Source organism: Baudoinia panamericana (genome assembly GCF_000338955.1).
Source record: "Baudoinia panamericana UAMH 10762 unplaced genomic scaffold BAUCOscaffold_2, whole genome shotgun sequence".
Classification (NCBI taxonomy): domain Eukaryota; kingdom Fungi; phylum Ascomycota; class Dothideomycetes; order Mycosphaerellales; family Teratosphaeriaceae; genus Baudoinia; species Baudoinia panamericana.
In genome coordinates, this window is record NW_006911258.1 from 1437980 (window position 1) to 1457990 (window position 20011).

The window sequence follows — 20011 nt, forward strand, 5'->3', positions numbered from 1 at the left end:
GTACCAGAGATCATCATGTGGGCCTGTAGAGCGGCAAAGTTGTGGTACCCGTCAATAACGGTGGATACAGAGTGCCACTACAATCGCTAACTGTGGTCGGTGCGTGTATCGCTGTCAACAATCGAATGTACAGCAATATGAGAAGAATGCTACTCACAAGTCATCCATGCGGTGTGTAGATCACTGATTGGAACACTGCATCAAGTAGTATGAGCTCCCTTGGCAAGATGCAGACGATGTGCTACGTGAGCAGCACTGTCACTCGCGCTGAACCGGCTTCTGCCGCGGCCGAAGGACCATGCCCATCCACGCTCGAACGATCTCCATCCAATGTCGTTGATATCGATGTGCATCAGCTCGCCCGGCGCGAGCTGATAGGTCAAGCGACGCAGGGCCAGATGTCACGAAGAGATCTTCAGGCACCGTTCGGACTTGTCCCCGTTAGTTGTGCGATGACCCACCTTGACGTTCGACCTACATGGGTGATGTCGTCTCTTGATAACTATTGGCTTTCGCAATGGAGCGCCAGCAGAGATCGCTACGAAGCAACACCACCCAAGAATTTACAGAATGAAAGCCATCGCAGTCTCGAAGTATGGTGAGGTCAACAATCTTGTGGCCCTAGATGTGCCTCATCCGGGCAAGCCTCAAGGCCATGATTTGCTCATCAAGTAGCTACACTCCACACTTATCTGAGCTGAGTACCGGCTAATCCACCGCGCAGAGTCAAAGCCTGCTCTGTGAATCCAGTCGACACGAAGGTGCGTGCGGGAAGCTACGACGATTATCCAGACTATTACGAGCGTGTGCCTTCATTGCCACAGATCATTGGCTTCGATGGCGCTGGCATTGTGGAAGAACTTGGTGATGAGGTAGAAGACTTTAGCCGGGGCGACGACGTCTACTACGCCGGCAGTCCTATCAGGCACGGCAGCAATGCTGAGTATCAGCTGGTCGACTGCAGAAGCGTTGCGCACAAGCCCAAGAGTCTCAATTACGTGCAGGCCGCCGCTATGCCATTGACGTGGATCACTGCTTGGGAAGCACTTGTAGAGCGAATAGAGATTCATGAAGGCGAGAAGGCTGGCATCCTCATCATCAATGGCTCTGGCGGTGTCGGTTCCGTGGCCTCGCAGATCGCTCGCTCCGTCCTAAAATTACCCGTCGTGGTAACGACAACTTCACGCGAGGAGACGACAGCTTTCAGTCGTGAGATGGGCGCAACACATACGGTAAATCACCGAGAAGATGTTGTAAAGCAGATCCAAGACTTGCAACTCCCGGTGCCCATCAAGTACGTCTTCATTACGCATACACCGGCGGCGAAGTACATCAAGGACGCCGCTGCCATCTGCGCACCATTCGGCAAGGTGTGCAATATCGTGCAAGACAAGGAGATCCCGATGTACGGCACGGAGTGGATGGCGAAGAGCCTAACGTATGTGTGGGAGCTGCTTGGGACGAAGCCCTACTACCATGTTGACGTGGACAGCCATGGCAAGATGCTGAAGCAGCTGGCGCAGTGGCTGGACGACGGCACGGTGAAATGCCATATGCAGCAGATGCTCCCGCTTACTCTGTCTGGCATACGAGAAGCACATGAGCAGCTCGAAAGCAGCGGTGTGATTGGGAAGATTGCACTGAGCGTGGAAGCGGAAGGAATGAGTGAGGAACAAGCATTTGCGTAGCACTGTTAGACTTCACCCCATGATTGTGCACTATGTCCGCAGGGAGATAGCAGGCTGAAGTCGCATTCCCAGACACACAGCTCCGCAATTTTGACCTGCGTATGGGTACAGCGGAGAAGTGGAGGAAATATTTATGTTGCAGATGGGTGGTCATGCCGTAGGTCCTAGCTCCTTGTGTCATCTTCGTGGTGCCGGACAAGCGTGCAGAAAAGCCTACCCATTCGCTCGGTTGCGCTCGCTTGGCTGCGCTTGGAGTCAAGCCTAAATGCCTGCATCACTGGCCAACCAATCACAAACTGCGTTTAAATGACCCTGCGTATCCGCGTGCTGGGCCAGGCCTTTTCAAGTTATACCTCGTCTTCGTTTCTCATCTTGACATGCTGAAAGTATTCTACTGCTGACAACCGTGTAGCGGACAAATAGTCTTTGGAGGCAGGACATTACGCAGCACTTCCACAATGTGCGAGCAATTCAGCTCAATCAAACACCTTTCGCCGGTGCGGACAAGCGAGCATGTTGCCTGAAGGGGTGTTTCCAGTATATGCAGTGTGGTCATGTGCCGACCTGGCCCAGTTTCAGCCGCTCTAGCTGTACAACACCAAGTGTTCAACCTCGCGATTACCAGACGATTTTATTGACTTGGATGTATAGAATTGCAATTAGCCGTCGCTTGCTGGCGAGTCCCGTGTTAGCACAGTGCTTCTGATTACTATAACGGCTCCAGCTACAACTATGTCGGCAAGCTTCATTTCGCTACCGAGCCGTACATGCAGTTACTACATTCGATAGTTGTCAACAACCAAGCGACGCCGTCTAACAAGCTCCGGTAAAGTGCCATCCAAGGTTGTGCCGTGCTGCCAACTCTGGCGTTGGAAGCCTCACGCTCCTGCCACCTTGGCTGCGGTCTGCACCGTCGGCACCGTGGCCCCTTGATACGAATCAAGTTCGATTGCCAGTACGGCAAAATGTTGATGCTAATATATTCTAGTGGGCTAGTAGCCTGGCAATCATACAGCCGCGAAGCAACCAAGACCTTGTGCAGTATCTCGTGCTCCCAGGACACAATTGAAGGTCGCTCATCCGGTTAAAGAGGGTAGGTGTCGCTGAAGGTGATATATGTATGTATCAGACGGCGCGACAGCATCTCAGCTCAGTTTCAATCCAGACCTCATCCTTCGGACTTTACCTCCTTTCGTAACAATCATCGTTCAGTGTCTGGCAGACCTCCTTTCCTATCACCATGAAGATCACTGCAACCCTCGTGAGCGTCTTGGCTACGGCTTTTGCTGCCCGAGTCCCGGAGCCGGAGCCGGTGGCTGAAGCTGGTCTCGTTGAGCGCCAGACTGGCCCTGGTGGCATCAACTACGTCCAGAACTACAACGGAAATCTCGGCCAGTTCACCTACAATTTGGCTCAGGGCACTTATTCCATGTACTGGCAGAATGGTGTTAGCAATGACTTCGTTGTCGGGCTGGGATGGTCCACCGGCGCTGCTCGGTAAGCGGCCGTCAAGTATTGTTCGAGCATTGGTACAAGACTGATTGTCGACAAGCTCTATCACTTACTCTGCCACATACAATGCTGCCTCATCTGGCTCCTTCCTTTCTGTCTACGGCTGGATCAACTCTCCTCAAGCCGAGTACTACATCGTTGAGAACTACGGGAATTACAACCCTTGCTCTGGTGCCACGAGCCTTGGGACGGTCTATTCCGACGGAGCCACTTACAATGTCTGCACTGACACCCGCACCAACCAGCCATCCATCACCGGAACCAGCACCTTCAAGCAGTACTGGTCTGTCCGCCAGTCCAAGCGCAGCTCCGGCACAGTAACCACGGGCAACCACTTCGCCTACTGGTGAGCAAAACGAGGAGTCCAGATGTTCGAGGCATTGCTGACCCATCGATTACAGGGCCAAGTACGGTTTCGGGAACTCGTACAATGTAAGGAAACCATCGAGTGCTCCTGATTTAAGGCAGCGCTAATCGTATCCCCAATTCCAAGTTATGGCCGTGGAGGCTTTCAACGGCGCTGGTTCCGCTACTGTGTCCGTGTCTTAGACGTCTGGCAGAAGATGGGTTAAAGGCGAAAAGTTGCGTGCTTGTGGAGCGGATGATGGGGACTTGAACCACAGCTTCCGCACCAGCACCGTTGGCAGTGCTGGCCATAAGGGTTTGGGCCGGAAGACGAAAAGGGGCTCTCAGGACATGTCGCTACTCTCTTACAGTCATTCGCTTGGTTCATATAACCTTTCATCTACATTCACCATCCCGGCCCCATTGCCACTTAAAGTTTTGGTTTGGTGCTAGCCATATCGTGGTGAGGGTACCGGAAGTGTTTGACCTAGCGATATCGACGTGTCGTCAATTTGAAACGGCGACTGTGCACGGCGGAGTTTGCCGCTAGAGTCGTGACTCGTGAGTGAAGGGCTAACTGCCGTAAACCGAGGGATAAACCTATAATCAGACAGTTGGCTGAAGTGAGAAGTCTTCGCCGACATTGTCCAGAGAGCGCTGGATTGTACACACGAATTGTCATCGCGGGTCTTGATCGGGGAAGCCTCGCTGCGAAATCGCTGGAAGAAGTCAATGGATCACCGAGTGTGTCGACGCCGATTAATTCCCGATGACGCCTTCGACCTGCCGCTCTCGGATATAAGTACAGGCGAGGCATAAGGTAAGTGGTAGAACCAACAATTCAGCATTATCACGACCGAATCCCTCTTCTTCGTATGCTCCCGAGATCGACTCCTCTCCACCAGCGCCTCCTACAAGCAACGACTCGTGCCCCTGTTCGGTCGAATTTTGTACAACGAGCCAGCATGACAACCGCAGTCTTCAAGCATATTGACCCAAACAGCTACAGTGGCAAACCATGGGCCAAGGTTGACGGTCCAGGGTACTCTTTCAAGCTGTCAGACCATGAGCGAACTATTCACAATATCCGCGGCAGAGAGCACGACTTCGGCACAGATGTCTCTGGCTTCGCAGTGTACAATAAGCCGGCGAGGGAGAAGAAGTTTACAGATGACGCCGCAGTGAGGGAGAGCTACTACAAGGAAGTCGAAGACCTGCTGCGGGAGAGACTGCCTGGCGTGAAGAAGGTCTACATCTTCGACCATACCATCAGACGTCGCACTCGCGATTCACCACGACAGCCTGTCCAGCAAGTCCACGTCGACCAGACTCCAGGTGCGGCAGCTGTACGGGTGAGAAGGCATTTGCCAGATGAGGCTGAGGAACTGTTGAAAGGTCGCTACCAGATCATCAATGTCTGGCGACCGATCGAGAATCCAGCCTCCGACTTTCCGTTAGCCGTTGTCGACTGGCGGTCAACGTCACCTGGCGACTTCGTCCCCACAGATCTCATGTATCCGAAGCGCGCGGACTCTGTCACGGACAATGATGACCGTGGGAAGGAGAAGCTTCCTGATCCGAGCGCCCACGACTCAACCGAGGGCTACGAGGTGAAAGGCGAGACACTGGGAGTTGCTCCTAACGAAGCGCACAAGTTCTACTACATGAAGGACATGACGCCTGATGAAGTGATGCTGCTGAAGTGTTTCGATTCGAGAGGTGAAGGTATGCCGGAGGGCAAGCAAGGGTTGGCACTGCGGACACCACATACTGCCTTCATTGACCCGAACACACCGAAGGATGCACCAGGTCGGCAGTCGATTGAGGTTCGATGCTTGATCTTCTATGAGTGATCTTCGCTTTTATGTAGTTCGGTACTTCTTCCAACTCTTCCGCCCTTCACCTTTCGAAACGGTAATCACAAAGTATCTCCACGCATCTGTCATGACCCTCGAGAACTAGGAATGCCACGTAGAGCCACAGCACTAGCCCATCGGCGATTGTCCCATTCAAACTGCAGGATCTTGCCATGCGCAACCCGCCGTTCTGGCTGAAGGCTGGACTGCAGCCTCAACTGCTACTCCATGCGCTTCGACGATGCATGCAGCTCACTGCCATTGGGGTAGTATTGATTCAAAGACCGGCCTCGGCCTGTGGTCCGAAGGCTGCTAGTCGCGCTGTGCTACTGCGAAGTCACTTACGCTTCCGCCAACGAGCGGTACGAAGGGCAGGGTTACTGCTCTTCCTCCGAGCCAAGTACCAGTGCCGGTATCCGAATGTTGCTACCAGATTGGAGGATTGACCGCCACTGTCTTCGTGTATCCGGAACCAAGGCACGCAGTCCCGGTCGGGGCGAAACCAGTCGACCAAATATGGTTACCTCGCAGCTGCCCTGTGAAGAGCAACACGGCATGTTGGCGCCGATCACTGGGAGCTGCTATACTCGCCGTGCATATATATCCCAGGCAAGACTGCTGCAGCGTTGTAGAAGCACACCCAAGGTCTTCCGTGCCATCAGATTAGTTCGTCGCCAGTATGGACGTCAAGGAGACCAAGCCGACAGCGACGCAAATTGAAGAGGTTCAGTCACCCACTGAGCTGGATATTGCAGTTGCGAAGGGCGACTATGAGGTTAAAGCCGTCCAAGACTCACGCTTCGCCGCGGCGATTGCACAAGACAAGCCGAGTCCGTGGTCCAAAGGGTTGTTGATGCTCTATCCAATCCTGTTCGTCGCTTTCATGAACAGCGCCGCGAACGGCTTCGACGGTAACACCTTCGGCGGCGTCTCTGCCTTGCCGGACTTCGAGCGGCGGTTCGGTACGAACGTCGCGTCGAGCCAAGGCTTTCTGGCGGCGCTTTATATTCTTGGTGCGTTGAGGTTTCGCTCTCGCGCTTCTGCACATAGCTCACTGTAAGGACAGGAAACGTCCTCGGCTCCTTCGTTGCAGGCCCATTAGCGGATAACCTCGGACGCCGCAAGGGCATGGCTATTGCCAACCTTGTGGTCGTGATCGGGACAGTCATACAGGCTGCAGCCTTCAAGCGTCGCGACATGATCGTTGGTCGTATTCTGCTCGGTGTCGGATCGGTCATGCTCGGTCCCAGTGCGCAGTCCTACACTGTAGAGATCTCGCATCCTGCGTATCGCGGAGTCATGATGGGTCTGTACAATGGCTGCTATTTCATTGGCGCAATTGTCAGCACTTGGCTCGAGTACGGTCTCGTGGACAACTCCAAGGGCGAGCTGAACTGGCGCTTTCCGATGGCTACACAGGCCCTCCCTTGCGTGATTGTGCTGGCTTTCGTTTGGTTCCTGCCAGAGTCACCACGCTGGCTGATGAGTCGTGGGCGCGAAGAGGAGGCGCAGAGGATCTTAGCGAAGTATCACGGTGAAGGCGATCCCGAGCACTTCATTGTCCGCATCCAGATGGATGAGATGAGGGAAGCGATACAGACATCTGGTAGTGACAAGGTAAGTCGAGGCTCTCAAATGCGAAAGCACGGAGAAAAGTGATAGACTGACAGTCGTATAGCGCTGGTATGACTACCGCGAGCTATTCAACACTCGTGCAGCCCGCTACCGCATGTTCTTGGTCCTCTGTATTGGCTTCTTCGGCCAGATTGACCTTCCGCCAACGTCTTACTACATGCCACTCATGGCGAAGACAGCAGGCATCACGTCGACCAAACAGCAGCTGCTCATGAACGCCCTCCAAAGCCCTGTCATGACCCTTGGCGTCCTGTTGGGAGTCCGATTCATCGACAAGGCAGGCCGCCGGCCCATGCTGATGGGCTCAAGCTCCGTCTGCAGTTTCTGCGTTCTAATGATAATTATTTGCACCGCACTGCAGCACCAGAACCCGCATCTTGGCATGACTGGCATTGCGTTCGTCTATGTCTTCTTATTTGCATTCGCGTTCGTCTGGACTCCGTGCCAGGCGCTCTACCCAGCTGAGGTCTTGGCGTATAATGCGCGCGGTAAGGGGCTGGCAATGTCCGGTCTGTGGCTCAACATTGTGGCCTTCGTTAACACATACGCTGCGCCGGTCGGCATAACGAACTCCGGATGGGTTAGTGATCCGCTTTTGTCAAGCTGGTAGGCACACTGCTAATGTTGAACAGAAGTTCTATTTCTTGTACTTCGTGGTGGACTTCATGGGCATTGTCGTCATCTACTTCTTCTTCGTCGAGACAAAGGGCCGATCGCTTGAAGAGATTGATGACATCTTCGCAAGCGAAAACGCCGTCAAAGCATCTCTGCGGAAGCAGGAGGTCGTAGTAATCAAGGAATGAGTGGCCAAACGCCACCAGCACTCGGCAGATTGCACTTGATCTTGGTTTTGCAATCTCCAGTCTCTTGGACGTGAGCTTGCCCTTGCGGTATTGTTGTGTCGTTCCTGTTCATATTCGCCACCTTGGATAATGGGCGTTGCTATCGTTCGTTTCCAAACGTGCACATTTCACGACTTCTTGCCGCCCCGAAGCTGTTGCCGCAAAGTATCTGCGTACTCCTCGACAAGGCTCTGCTTTGGCCCTTGGCTCGCGTTGCGCTGGATCTCCTCCCACGCCGCCTCAGCATTCATCTCATCAACACGAGCAGCCTGCCGCTCCGCAGGGGTCTTAACGCCTTGATGGCTCAACGCTCGGCTGTCGAGGTTGACTCCAGCTTTGCTTCCCGTCTTGTTCTCCGCCCCGCCAAGCTGCGTCTTGACCTCGTCCAGGAAGTGGCCGAGCATGCCTGAAGGCTGATCGAGCTTCGTGCCGCCTAACTCCTCTGGTGGCGTACCATGGCGTAGCCGGTGCACACCCTTCGCCACCTTCTCCACGGCGCGATGGAAGGTGGGCTGGCGGAGAAGCTGCTGAACCAGGAATGCCTCCACGACCTGAAGCCACGGCGCCATGGTGACACCACTTTCAACAATGATGATGGAAAGGAACAACGAAGGCTAGGGTCTGTAGATGCATCTCAAGTCGCTGACCAAGCACTTGGGCTGCCGATGACATTGTGACACGCCTTCGTGGGTCCAGGCGGGCCGGGAACGTGGCTGGCGCTTGTTTCAGATGCGCCCACCAATTCCATCATCGAGTTACAACAGAACCAACGATTAGCTGACATACATATGCGCCTCCAGCGAGTCAGGTCTGGTGACCGGCGTAAGTCTTCCACATCTCTTCATTCACACTGTACGGTGCGTCAGCATTTACACCTCCTCGCTCTCATCAATCCCAGTGCCGAGCTCTCAAACACTCCTTCCCTTCTCGAACGCTGAGCCGCAATCGTGCATAGCGACCAAAAAGAGCCATACCTGAATCCCGGTCGGGGGATTGCTATCATAATCGCTCAACGTGTCTTTGTCTGGCTAAGCAAGCATAAACCATCGAGCACTATCCACTGGCGCACAAAGTCGGCTGCCGCATGTTCGCGTGACGGCACTGCAGCCTTCCGAAACACCTTCTCCGCTATGGCGGCGCCCTCCGCTGCTGACACCGCTGCAAACTCAAGACTACCAGCCTTCCTACGCCAGAGCAAGGCGGACATCCACAATAAGTTCGTTGACCTTGAGTGGCAGCAGCGTAACCGTCTCCTCCAAGGCACCCAGATTCCCGTCAGCGATGCAGGTTCACCCTCACAATGGTCGCGTCTCGGCGGCGACGTGGTCATGGCACGCAACAGATACTTGAATGTGGAACCTTTTGCTTCGAACCGGATTAAGCTGAAAGTAGCGGAGGGTATGAGCGACTACATCAATGCTAGTCCTATCCGGCTAGGGAAGCGGAGATACATCGCAACCCAAGGGCCAAAGGACACGAATGTCAGCCACTTTTGGCGTATGGTGGCGGAGGAGGTACGAGGTAATAGTGGAGTGGTGGTGATGCTCACGCAAACGCATGAGAGTGGGAAGGAGAAGTGCTTTCAGTACTATCCGCTTAGCCAGCAGGAGTCACCGCTGGTTCTGTCCGACGAACAGGATGTTGCGGATGGCTTCAGTGGGGATGTCAAGCTGCTTTCAGTCGAGCCGGATATTGGCAGCAGGAGCGAGGTGCGGCGACTACGCTTACGGACGGGAGATGGAGCCGGCATTGCGGCACCGCAGGAAAAAGAAATCCACCATCTACTCTTCTCCGGTTGGCCTGACTTTCTCATACCGGAAGGTGAAGACCGAGAGGCTCTCATCCATCTGATCCGGTTGTCCGCTCGCTTGAATCGCGGACCCTCTAGCAACTCTGCGGCGCATACGAATGGCTCATCAGCCGCTGAAGACTTCTCGTCAACAGACCAAGACAATCCGCGCATCATCCACTGCTCTGCCGGTGTGGGCCGTAGCGGGACCTTCATCGCTTTGGACTACCTACTAAGTCTGATGTACGCTGGAGAGCTTGACAATGTGCCCGCAGACGCAGATCCAATTGCGGAGACTGTCGACTTGCTAAGGCAGCAGCGCATGATGATGGTACAGGGAGAGTCGCAGTTCAACTTCTTGTACGAGGTGTTGAAGGAGCAGTTTCTCGCAAGGCTGGTCTAGGCAAGCAGCCGGAGAAGATGCCGGTCGGTTTGCAGCGGCTGAGTCGTGGCAGCAGACCCCTGACATAATTACGTCCCGGTTGATGAGCAAACACATGGGCAATGCTTGCACGGAGAGTACGAGCGGGCTTCGAAGGGTATGCTGATTGCATGGCATTGCTGCGTTCAGCGTTGATACACAGTCTATAGCGTGGCGCACCCCGCAAGATTCAACTTTCATACCGCTGAGCAGCACTGCAAGGTGTTGATGTTTACATTTCAGTGTGAAAGGTTCGACGAGACTCCTGAAACGCTTCACTTGAAGGTTCGCTGCAATAACAAGGAGTGGCGTCTGCGCGACACAACAACAAGTCTGTTGGTGAAACGTCATTGACTTTGTATGCGAGTAGGACTTCCATTAGGTCCTGGCTGAGACCTACCTGCTATCTTTGGCACATCACACTAACTCGCCATCGTGTTCCCAGCCTCCAGAATGCTATCATCGAGCAGCCCTGCCTCGACAAGATCCACGAGCTCTAGAGCCTCGTCAATGTCGACACCAAGCTCAGTGTCCTCGAGCAGAGACTTCTCAGCCTGCCAATCCGCCATTTTCTGAGCGCCGAAGACCTCCACAGGACCCCAGGTTGCATCTGCGGCAGGATGGTCAGCCCACTTCGCCAGATACATTGACTTACCGTTGACAACCTTCTCGCCGATGATGGCCTCGAGCGCCCGCCTCGAGTTTGAGGGCTTCGTTGTGCTTAGCGGCTGGGCTGCTCCATTGTTGGTCTCCTTAGCCTCACACTCATACCTGCTACCTTTGTAGTTGTAGGTCTGCGCGTTAGAGCGAGCGATCTGACCGGAGGTGAGAGAAGGCTTGGCATCGATGTGGAGGTTCTGCAGCTCGCGGCGTGTCCCTGCCATCGTCAGTCAGATGTTCGACAGGCGGAAGAGGCTTACCGTGGGTGCGCGGAAGCTGTTGAGGCTTCTCCGGAGGCAGACTTGGCTGCTTGCGGCTCTCGGTGCCCAAGGCTGCTTAACGGCCACATAGTCTCGGTGGGTGGAATGGTATTTATTCTGCGGTCACAGGGGACAATGCAGAGAAGGAAGGAAGGGCATAACATTCCATCAACAAAGAAATGAGAGGTGCAAATACCGTTTAATAGCATTGTGCTAGGACAAAGCGCGGAAGCGGGCAGCGGGAAACTGACTGGAGTCGCACAGAGTAGTGTGTAATGACCTGATACTCTTAACGACGCTTCAGCGTTGACTTGGTTGTGAAGGAAGTACATACGCAACGCAGATGCGATGCCTTCTCTCAGCTTGCAGATGCGCGTGTGACGGAGATAGTATTGTTAAATGCCTACAGCAGATATGCGGTATGCGCCTGGGGCTGATAAGGGCCAGCAAGCCCGTTAGCCCGCAGAGATGCTGCCGTGTTGGAGCTGAAGGCAGCGAGGGCATAAGTGGAAGAGGAACGACACGAGTTCATATAAGTTGAATTGCTGCAGCCAGCCTTTAGCGCCCGTACAAGCCAACCAATCGAGCTTTGGCTATTGCTTTGCTGATGGCTAAGATGACTCGAACGGAATCGTTTGCTGCTCCATCACTCACACGCATAGCTGCAAGACTCTCCTTCTGCGGAACGTAAACTCGAGTCACGTCAGTTTCGGAGTAAGAGCATTATGCTCTTATGCAATGTGCCGCAGCTAGATAAGCCGATGGGGCGAGCGGTGAATACGAACGACGCAGCCTCACTTTCGCACAGGCAGACACCTCTCGGCTTCGTGCAGGCGAGCATCGCCAACCAGAGCAGAACACCGTCTACTCTGACGAGCATGCAGCGACACCGATGAAGATTCCAGATTCGTGAAGGTTTGCTTCCGTGCAGCGGTGTCTGAAGAAGGCGATTCCTGCCTTGGGCAGCCTTTGGACTGTACCATGAGTCAACTGGGAGAAGGTGCGTTCGTATCGCCCCTGCCACGTTGAGAGCCTTACATGTAGTGCATCGCACCTTCCTCGGCTTTTCCTAGAACTTCTCTTCATCTTTCAGTGTTTACCTGATAGTTGCGTATTGACCGCACAATTCTCATATATACGACCGTGGCTTGGGCCACGACGATATCGACCGAGATGGAGGTTGCTACTGAGCCTGCTACCATGGCTGTGCACCGCATGATTGACACGTCATTTCCTTGCGATCTTCCCGACATGCCGGAGCTACGGTTATCAACCGCCGAGTTCGACAGATACATCAAGTCCCTGCTTGAGGCCAGGGCACGGATTGCTGATATCGCGGCGTCGGGACTTTCTACGGAGACTGTCAAGCTTACCGTCCGCGAGAAAGACGCCGAGCCTACCCGGGGCAGTAATAGCGACGGTGACGCCACGAACGATCGACCAGATGACAGAGCCCCGGAGCGCTCTGGTTTCATGGACGGCCTCCTTTCCGACAAGTCAGCAATCCCTACGCTCGACGAGCGTGATGGTAAGATGTTAACCGAGAATGCGGATGTGGCATATCGTACGTCCGGAGAGCCCTTGGTGGACCTCTTCTATGAGCTAGAGGACGTCATCTCCAGTAGACGTCTCCGCCAAGTGCTTGAGAGAGCGTGGGACAAAGACAGCGAGGCAACATTGAAGATTATCTGGAATGCTCGGTCCATCCATCTCGGCAAAAGCTCGCGTGGCACCTTCTATAGGGCGGTTGGGTGGCTTGCTCAAGAACACCCAGCTACTCTGCTGGTCAATTTGCCTTGGCTTGTGCGTCCACTCATACCCAAGAAGGCGCCCAAAGCAGAGGATGCGGAACGCAAGAAGGGCACCGGCGAAGTCGGCGATGACTTCGAGCTCATCGACAGCGGTCCTGAGCCGGAGAGTCAACCGGAAACAAAGAGGCTGAAGCTTGACGACGAGGCCAAGCTCAACGAGTTCGACATCAAGTATGGCGTGGCACACGGTTACTGGAAAGACCTGCTCAACATCCTTGTATTGGCGGTCAACGGTGAGCTGAAGGTTGATGGTACGCCGAGCAAAGTGCTGAACGTAAAGGCGCCGGAGCCATACAAGCGTGAGTGGACCAAAGGAGGCAACAAGAAGCTTCGGACCGCGAAGCGCCACGACTATGCCGTCAAGAAGCTCGACAGCGATCATGTCTACAAAGCCTTGCACCTGTCTGTGGCCCGTCTGTTTGCGGCACAGCTGAAGCTTGACACATCTCGCCTGAACTCTGGTGACAGAGCGGAGATCAAGAAGATCACCTTGGCTGGGAAATGGGCTCCCTCGCCGGAAGAGATGCACGATCAGCACACCTGCATTGTGAGCTCCATCGCCGAGGCGCTCTACACATTCGACCAGATTTGTCCGACGACTGTCAAAGCCGGCGATCGCACCACCTACCTCAAATATGCACGTGAGGCGTACCGCTTCAAGACACTGTCACCGCTGCGTAAGCACCTCCAGATCGTCGAGCGTCCCATCTCCGCCAAGGCTTTCGGCGAGATCAAGTACGATCAAGTGCCGTCACTCGCTATGGCGCGATATTCGTCACTCTTCGCAAAGAAGGATAGCGAGCGCTTCGACAAGTACATCACGGATGTCGCCGAGGGCAGGTCCCAGATCTCTGGTGCTACATTACTCCCTTCGACGATAGTGAAGGACGCCCGCCACTCCTTCGGTGCACCTGGTGCGTCCAAATCAAAGAGCATCAATGCACTTGTTGGCGCAAAGCTCAATCAGATGAAGATGAAGGTCAGCAACGGCCAATGGAACACCCTCGTACAACGCATCAGAGACAACGGCACTCTCTCCTCCTCTATTGCCGTCTGCGATGTCTCTGGCTCTATGAGCTATCCTGTCTTCGCTGATGGCACCTGCCCTATGGATTCCGCCATCGGACTCTCACTCCTCCTTGCTGAAGTGACCCAGCCACCGTTCGGCGGAGCTTGTATCACCTTCAGTGCGAACCCAAAGGTCGTGCGCGTTGGTGGGCCAGATGACAAACGCACTTTCGAGGAGAAGGTCAAGTACATGTGTGGCACTGAGTGGGGGATGAACACCGATTTTGTCGCCGTCTTCGAGCAGTTAATCCTGCCTATGGCGCTCGAGCATGAGTTGAAGCCAGAGGAGATGGTCAAGCAGGTCTTTGTGTTCAGCGACATGCAGTTCGACCAGGCAACGGCCAACTCCTTCATGCGAGATTCGAGCGCCTGGAGTACTTCGTACAAACGCATTCAGAGGGGGTTCAAGAAGCATGGCTACCAGATGCCACGTTTGATCTTCTGGAACCTCGCCGGTGGTCGGGCGGGCTACGTCGACGGCATGCCGAATAGAGGAGACGAGACTGCTCCCAAGCCTGTCACTGCTGCGGAAGTGGGTACGGCGCTTGTCAGTGGGTACAGTCAGGGCCAGCTGAAAATGTTCCTCGACAACGGGCAATTTGAGGACCCCGATGCGGAGGAGACCGTGGAAGATATGGATGTTGAGGAAGGCGGCGAAGTTGTGGTGGAGAAGAAGGTAAAGAAACAGGATCCACTAGGTGTCGTTAGGAAGGCGATTTCGCATCAGGCGTACCGTATGCTAAAGGTTGTGGATTGAGGCAAACCGCAACGCAGATGTGTTCCAGCAAAACGGCGTACAGCGAGGTGCTAGGGGCTTGCTGCGTGGCGGCGACACGAATGTCACATCGAGACGTGCTGCAGGTAGAATAGTGTCCGACCTGCCTTGCCTGTAGCAACGGGATGACCGTATACAATAGCCACGCGCTGTACCCTGGCAACGTTACCCGATCGTCGAGTGACAAAATCGATGGTAGTATTGTCACAAATGCGCTTGCGGACGCGCACCCGCCAACACAGACCGCGTCTATGCGACGTCCTGTATACGCAGTGAGAGTGGAGTGAACATTGATTGGTCGCTGTCACTCCACTGACAGCCCTGCTGACTCAATCCGGCTGCGGCAGCGATGATCGAATTAGGCTTAGAGATGACGGGAAGGCCGGTGCCCTGCGCGCCATCTCGCCTAGCTTGCCGATGCGCTCTTGGAATGCCCGCGGCTGGCTCTTGCACGAACATCATCTACTACCACCGCAACGCAACACCACCTTTCGCGTTGTTTGATGACGGCTGCTCGGTAGCTTAGAGACGTTTACAACAGAGTACTCATATCGCAAGAGAGCGACCGCACTGTCTCTGAGGCATCCATTATACTTCTTTCTGGAACCCTGACATCACTGACCAAAGCACTGGGCATTCACACCTTTCTGGATACTGCTTGAAGGCGTGACCACCTCTCTGCCCTACTTCTGCTTACTTCGACATCTCTCACGACACATCACTTGACACATTGCAAAGATCAGCGGCACTTTGAGCCCTACGGATTGTTGTTCGTCCAGGAACAGGAAGCCAGGCATGATTATACGGAAGGCACGACAGGCAAGATAGAGTCGCAAAACGGACGGCAGGACGGCTCACGTGGGGAGGGAGCGGGGAGTGGTGGTGGGCGGGTGGAGGCTCCGGCGGCCGGCAGGAATGAAATGCCAGGGTTACTGAAGATGGATCAGCATGAAGCGGCGGGTCCGCCAGACCTCAAGAAGGACCGAAGTCATGCGCAAACGCAGCGTGCTACGGCAGAACAGCAAACAAACTCTGACGGCAATGCGCCGCAAGTTATCGGCGGTATGCCAAACGGCGTACCCTCCATGAATGGGACTGTCGTAAGTGGTAATGGACACAGCGATGTAAACATGGCGCTCGCAGACGCGGATCTTCCTCCTCAGCTGGATCAGTCATGGCGAACCTCGGAGCATAACAAGTCTTTAGGCAAGCTAATGGACCGTCTAGCTCAGCAATGCTACATGGATCTGAACTCCACACTGACACAGATGTCAGAACTGGGTGCGCCGGGTGATGGAGCGCCGCAGGTCAATGGTGCTTTACCACATGATCAAACAGACACATCCGAGTTGAGTCTGCGGAAGAAGCGCATGTTCATGGAGTTTGCGCATGACCAGCGGGACCGCTTCACGAAGACTCTTGTCCTCTCCGACTACAGCCGGAATGAAGAGGACATGGCCAAGCTTATTGACATCAAGATATGGCAAGACAAGCAGCGCTGGGCTTATGCGCACACTCTGGAAGCCATCGGTCATACGAAGCGTAGGATGCTGGACTTCAAGGTGCCAGCGCCGAATATTGAAAGCGCCATGGAGCTGTTAGCGACCGGGAAGGCGTCGTGGGTGCCGGATCTTGGCTATATCCCGCCGAAGCGGTTATCTGCTAAACAGCTTCTGAGCACTCTGCGCGACATGAATGTTGCGCTTGCCACACGTTTAAATCTTCACGACGAGCTTCCGCCATTTATGAATCAATACACAATCGCCAACGGCCGAGCGACTTTCAGCGTCTCAGGGGAATTTGAAGTGGATCTCTCGGTAGCTGATGAGGATCCGGCTAGCCCTTGGTACTTCATCGACGTACGCTTCCTATTCTCGCCTAGCTCGGACACACTGAACGATCAGCTACGTGCACACCTTGAGCCCAGAGCGAACGAGGCACTTGGTCGTGCATGCCTCCAAGGATGCTACGGCTTCCTACACAACTTTGTATTAACGCACAAAATTAACGTGCTTCGCAGCCAAGCACAGGACCTCATACGCAGCAAGTGGTTCGATTGCATCAAGATCGAGAGTCTGCGCCGGAGTCTGATCATTCAGTATTGGGCCGGCATGCCAGGACCAAAAAGCTGGTTCGAGATTGGCATTAGCAGTGGGACACGCAAGTCTGGCTCCAACAAGAAGTCAACTCCTACATTGTGTGTTCGCTGGTTCCGTAAAGGTCAGGAAGTCAGAGACGAGCAGCTGCAGTTTGACTGGCAGAACTTAAATCTGGAGGCTGCTCTTATGGAAGTCATCTCCAAGCACTGCTTTGGCAAGCTTGCCATGGCGCGGGACGGACTACATACCATCAAAGACCGTACGGCACCAGGCTCGAGCGCATTGTCCGCTGTCATGCCCAACCCGGACACTACAGTGCATGATCGCGCTTTAAGCGTGAACATACCCTCCCTCCGTACACCACTGAGGGTCAGCCTGGAACCTATAAGCGGACAGTTCTCGCTCGCGCCGCCTAGTAGAGCAACAGCAAGTGCGGAACGAGTGCTTAATCGTGAAGTCAGTGTCGACGTACCGCGCCTACTCGCCACGGTCGTGTGTGGCATGGCGCAGGATCTATATCAACGGCAATCAGAGCTTGTTGGCTGGCAACCGATCCGTAACGTTGCAGTTCCGAAAGAGAAGTTCGGTACCGACCTGTGGAAACATTCAGTCTTCTCCTTGCCAAACTGCGGTCAGCAATGGGGTCTTGGCATTACCTTTGGTCTTGGCGGCGAGACGTGGTGGGTGATGGAGCTTAAAAGCGTCAAACCACAGGATAACCCAGATCGTGTCTCGACTGAAGTTCTCCAAGCACACAAACTGGACGTCACGGACATCTTCGGCGTACCAACGGAGATCTCTCGCGCTTCGCTAGTGCGGGTCGAAAGGCGAGCAGGCGCTACGATTTCCCGCTTGGTACTGTCACGGCAGCTCGACGAGCTCAAGGTTCCGTATGATGTAAAGAAGGCGTCCGCGCTGACAGATGTGAAACACAGAAGAGGTCCTGACAGTAACGAAGTATCCTTTGTGCAGTTCTCGGCGCTCATGCGAGATACGACGGACAAGGATTGGAAACCTTGGGCGCGGGATGCAGTTCGGATCTCGTACCATGGCCGGGATGGCAGCGTACATGCGGCATCCGACGGTGACGAGCGAGCATTGGTTAGGCACGATCTGCGACTTTCTATCGGCAAGGATCGGCTGCCACACCTGCGACAACATTTTAAACCTACGTCAGGTGCGGATACCGTCATGAACGACAACGGTGGCTTAGCCTTGCGGCTGCAAACACCGTTTGGCGAGCCCTTGCTTGGTCAGGTCAAGACGAGGTTGAGGAGCGTCGAACGATTAGACGGCTACATCAACGTTTTACAGAAACTGCATTACACCTGCACGTTTGTCAGCTTGGCGAAGTTGTGCTTTACGTACAGCAAGTCGCCGGAGCTCGATGCTCAACTGTCCTTTGCGAACGACGGCAGCTTGCCCGTCCGATTGAAGCTTGAGCCTGCTGACAGCAACCCGCATTTACGCATTATGATCATGCTCGAGCGGTGTCTGAATTCCCGCATTACTAATTCCTTCATATTCTTCGCTTCTACGTTGTCGCTTACTCTACCTCTACTACAAGCTTTCGACCGTTTGGAGACGGCGCATCTCGCCAGGCGAACTGCCACCGCTCATGCTCGAGGTATTGTCTGGTATGAAGTCGCTTACAGGGCTCCTCTGCCGGTCTGCAAGTTCTCCATCAAATCAGACACCAAGCGAAGGAACGGTAAAGCCAAGGTTTTCTGGCATCTAACGCAACACGCGCCTCGGTCAGAAAGTACCATACTGCCCGAGGGCTTCGAGGCGGCGCTGAAGGGTCTGTGGCGCGAAAAGGGGCAAGGATGGTTCGGCGTTGGGAACGGGGCGATTGCAGATGCGGCTGGCATCGCGGTCGTGGTCATGAAGTTAGACGAGGTCATGCGGCGATTCGAATCCATTGCGGACCCAGTGGAGAAGAGCGGTGGCGAGACTGCTCCAATCGAACAGTCTGCGCCGGGCAAGACTGCCACTAATGCCTCGCAACCGGCTGCACAATCTACTGCCTCTAAGACGGCGGTCAAGGTTAAGGAGGAACCTGACGTTATTATGCTTGATTAGTGCGCAAGTTGTGCGTCTGGGTTCGAGCTTATGCTCACATTAGCGTTGGCGTTTGGATGGGTGGCGTGGTGCGTTCCAAGCAAGCGCCGTTGGGGTTATGATTGTTACCGTCGTCATTTATACCACATGCGCGCCGCGAAGGCTTGCGCGGGCAAGGAGGGATTGGGTTGGGCTGGCCTGATGAATTTACGATACCAGGTCGTTGTGTTACTGTACTTTGAGGCCTTGAGCAGTACTTACAGGGCTTGCGTGAAAGCTATAGCACGGACACTTATCCATTCGGGTCGTCATTCGGCTGTCTACTTGCAGAGCCGCCTTCGGCGCCTTTCTCTTTCCTTCGCATGCCCACGTCCCAGTTGTAGACGCGCGCGGTGGCTACCTCCATTGTCTGCACAATATGTTAGCTCGGCTCCATGAATTTCAGTGAGCTCACGTGTCAATCGCTTACAGTGATCTGCTCCCGCAAAAAGTCAAGATCCTCCTCACAGTTCGCCAGCGAAGACTGCGCGGCCTCGAGCTTGGACTGGAGAAGCGTCTCCGCCTCGGCGATGGGATACGCGAGCATTACATTGGCCTAACGTAGCGTCAGCACTGGGGTCAGATGGACGTTCACACCAGGATTGTCGCGCCACATACACCAAGCCATAGGTACACCTCATCTGTCTTCGCCACTTCAGCTTTAGCATAAAGCGTGTCGTTGAGCTCGAAGAACGACTCAAACGGTTCCACATCATCGTCGTCGCTGCCACGAGACTTGAGAAACAGTACTGTATCGAGCGTCTTCTGTATATCGGGTATCTTGTCCTTAAGGCCGATCGCTCGCCGCTCGGTGTTGGCTTGCATGAATTGGTATTTACTGTGCATTCTTGTCAGTACGCGTCCGAGGGAATACTCACGGACCAGACAGATGTTTGGCTCACGAGATCATCTCTTGAAAGTTCTTGAGACATCTTTCCACATCCTGGCGGGAGGAGACGTAGTCTTCAACCTTGTCGACGAAGGGGGCTTGGGGAATACCTCGAGCGTTCGTGGGCGCATCTTTGCTATTGTCGCCCATGTTCCACCCGAGATGGTCGCAACAACGCGCATTCGCAGGAGTAGATACTGTGCGATATATCGAATCTATTGTTGTGCACGACTTCGAGAAAGTGGGCTTGAGAAGAAGACG

General features: G+C 54.4%; 10 protein-coding genes across 10 annotated transcripts; 7 read left to right on the forward strand and 3 right to left on the reverse strand.

Annotated features, from left to right (window-relative positions):
* The first annotated feature begins 331 nt into the window (after positions 1 to 331).
* On the forward strand, positions 332 to 1970 carry BAUCODRAFT_30533 (uncharacterized protein). Its single transcript, XM_007674391.1, has 2 exons — positions 332 to 671; positions 725 to 1970. The coding sequence occupies exons 1-2, from the start codon at positions 571 to 573 to the stop codon at positions 1686 to 1688; spliced, it is 1065 nt and encodes a 354-aa protein (XP_007672581.1). The 5' UTR covers positions 332 to 570; the 3' UTR covers positions 1689 to 1970.
* Positions 1971 to 2766: 796 nt separating this feature from the next.
* BAUCODRAFT_83680 (glycoside hydrolase family 11 protein) lies at positions 2767 to 4006 on the forward strand. The gene is made up of 2 exons (XM_007674392.1): positions 2767 to 3185; positions 3241 to 4006. The coding sequence occupies exons 1-2, from the start codon at positions 2929 to 2931 to the stop codon at positions 3548 to 3550; spliced, it is 567 nt and encodes a 188-aa protein (XP_007672582.1). The 5' UTR covers positions 2767 to 2928; the 3' UTR covers positions 3551 to 4006.
* A 163-nt stretch (positions 4007 to 4169) lies between these two features.
* On the forward strand, positions 4170 to 5586 carry BAUCODRAFT_30537 (uncharacterized protein). Its single transcript, XM_007674393.1, has one exon. The coding sequence runs from the start codon at positions 4511 to 4513 to the stop codon at positions 5396 to 5398; it is 888 nt and encodes a 295-aa protein (XP_007672583.1). The 5' UTR covers positions 4170 to 4510; the 3' UTR covers positions 5399 to 5586.
* A 494-nt stretch (positions 5587 to 6080) lies between these two features.
* Positions 6081 to 7839, forward strand: BAUCODRAFT_145396 (uncharacterized protein; the record flags this gene model as incomplete). Its single annotated transcript, XM_007674394.1, has 4 exons — positions 6081 to 6414; positions 6468 to 7018; positions 7080 to 7616; positions 7669 to 7839. 4 exons carry the CDS (start codon positions 6081 to 6083, stop codon positions 7837 to 7839), a joined length of 1593 nt encoding a protein of 530 aa, XP_007672584.1.
* A 404-nt stretch (positions 7840 to 8243) lies between these two features.
* On the reverse strand, positions 8244 to 8447 carry BAUCODRAFT_49434 (uncharacterized protein; the record flags this gene model as incomplete). Its single annotated transcript, XM_007674395.1, has 1 exon — positions 8244 to 8447. A coding segment is annotated over one exon (204 nt), but the record flags the coding sequence as incomplete, so codon positions are not given.
* A 498-nt stretch (positions 8448 to 8945) lies between these two features.
* Positions 8946 to 10070, forward strand: BAUCODRAFT_63248 (uncharacterized protein; the record flags this gene model as incomplete). The annotated part of the gene is made up of 1 exon (XM_007674396.1): positions 8946 to 10070. A coding segment is annotated over one exon (1125 nt), but the record flags the coding sequence as incomplete, so codon positions are not given.
* A 440-nt stretch (positions 10071 to 10510) lies between these two features.
* Positions 10511 to 10972, reverse strand: BAUCODRAFT_21747 (uncharacterized protein; the record flags this gene model as incomplete). Its single annotated transcript, XM_007674397.1, has 1 exon — positions 10511 to 10972. The coding sequence occupies one exon, from the start codon at positions 10970 to 10972 to the stop codon at positions 10511 to 10513; it is 462 nt and encodes a 153-aa protein (XP_007672587.1).
* Positions 10973 to 12541: 1569 nt separating this feature from the next.
* On the forward strand, positions 12542 to 14644 carry BAUCODRAFT_64234 (uncharacterized protein; the record flags this gene model as incomplete). The annotated part of the gene is made up of 2 exons (XM_007674398.1): positions 12542 to 14345; positions 14385 to 14644. The coding sequence occupies 2 exons, from the start codon at positions 12542 to 12544 to the stop codon at positions 14642 to 14644; spliced, it is 2064 nt and encodes a 687-aa protein (XP_007672588.1).
* A 1148-nt stretch (positions 14645 to 15792) lies between these two features.
* On the forward strand, positions 15793 to 18843 carry BAUCODRAFT_62964 (uncharacterized protein; the record flags this gene model as incomplete). The annotated part of the gene is made up of 1 exon (XM_007674399.1): positions 15793 to 18843. The coding sequence occupies one exon, from the start codon at positions 15793 to 15795 to the stop codon at positions 18841 to 18843; it is 3051 nt and encodes a 1016-aa protein (XP_007672589.1).
* A 135-nt stretch (positions 18844 to 18978) lies between these two features.
* Positions 18979 to 20010, reverse strand: BAUCODRAFT_365109 (uncharacterized protein). Its single transcript, XM_007674400.1, has 4 exons — positions 19764 to 20010; positions 19480 to 19699; positions 19292 to 19417; positions 18979 to 19231 (listed from the first exon to the last, which is right to left on the reverse strand). The coding sequence occupies exons 1-4, from the start codon at positions 19898 to 19900 to the stop codon at positions 19115 to 19117; spliced, it is 600 nt and encodes a 199-aa protein (XP_007672590.1). The 5' UTR covers positions 19901 to 20010; the 3' UTR covers positions 18979 to 19114.
* Between the last annotated feature and the right edge of the window lies 1 nt (position 20011).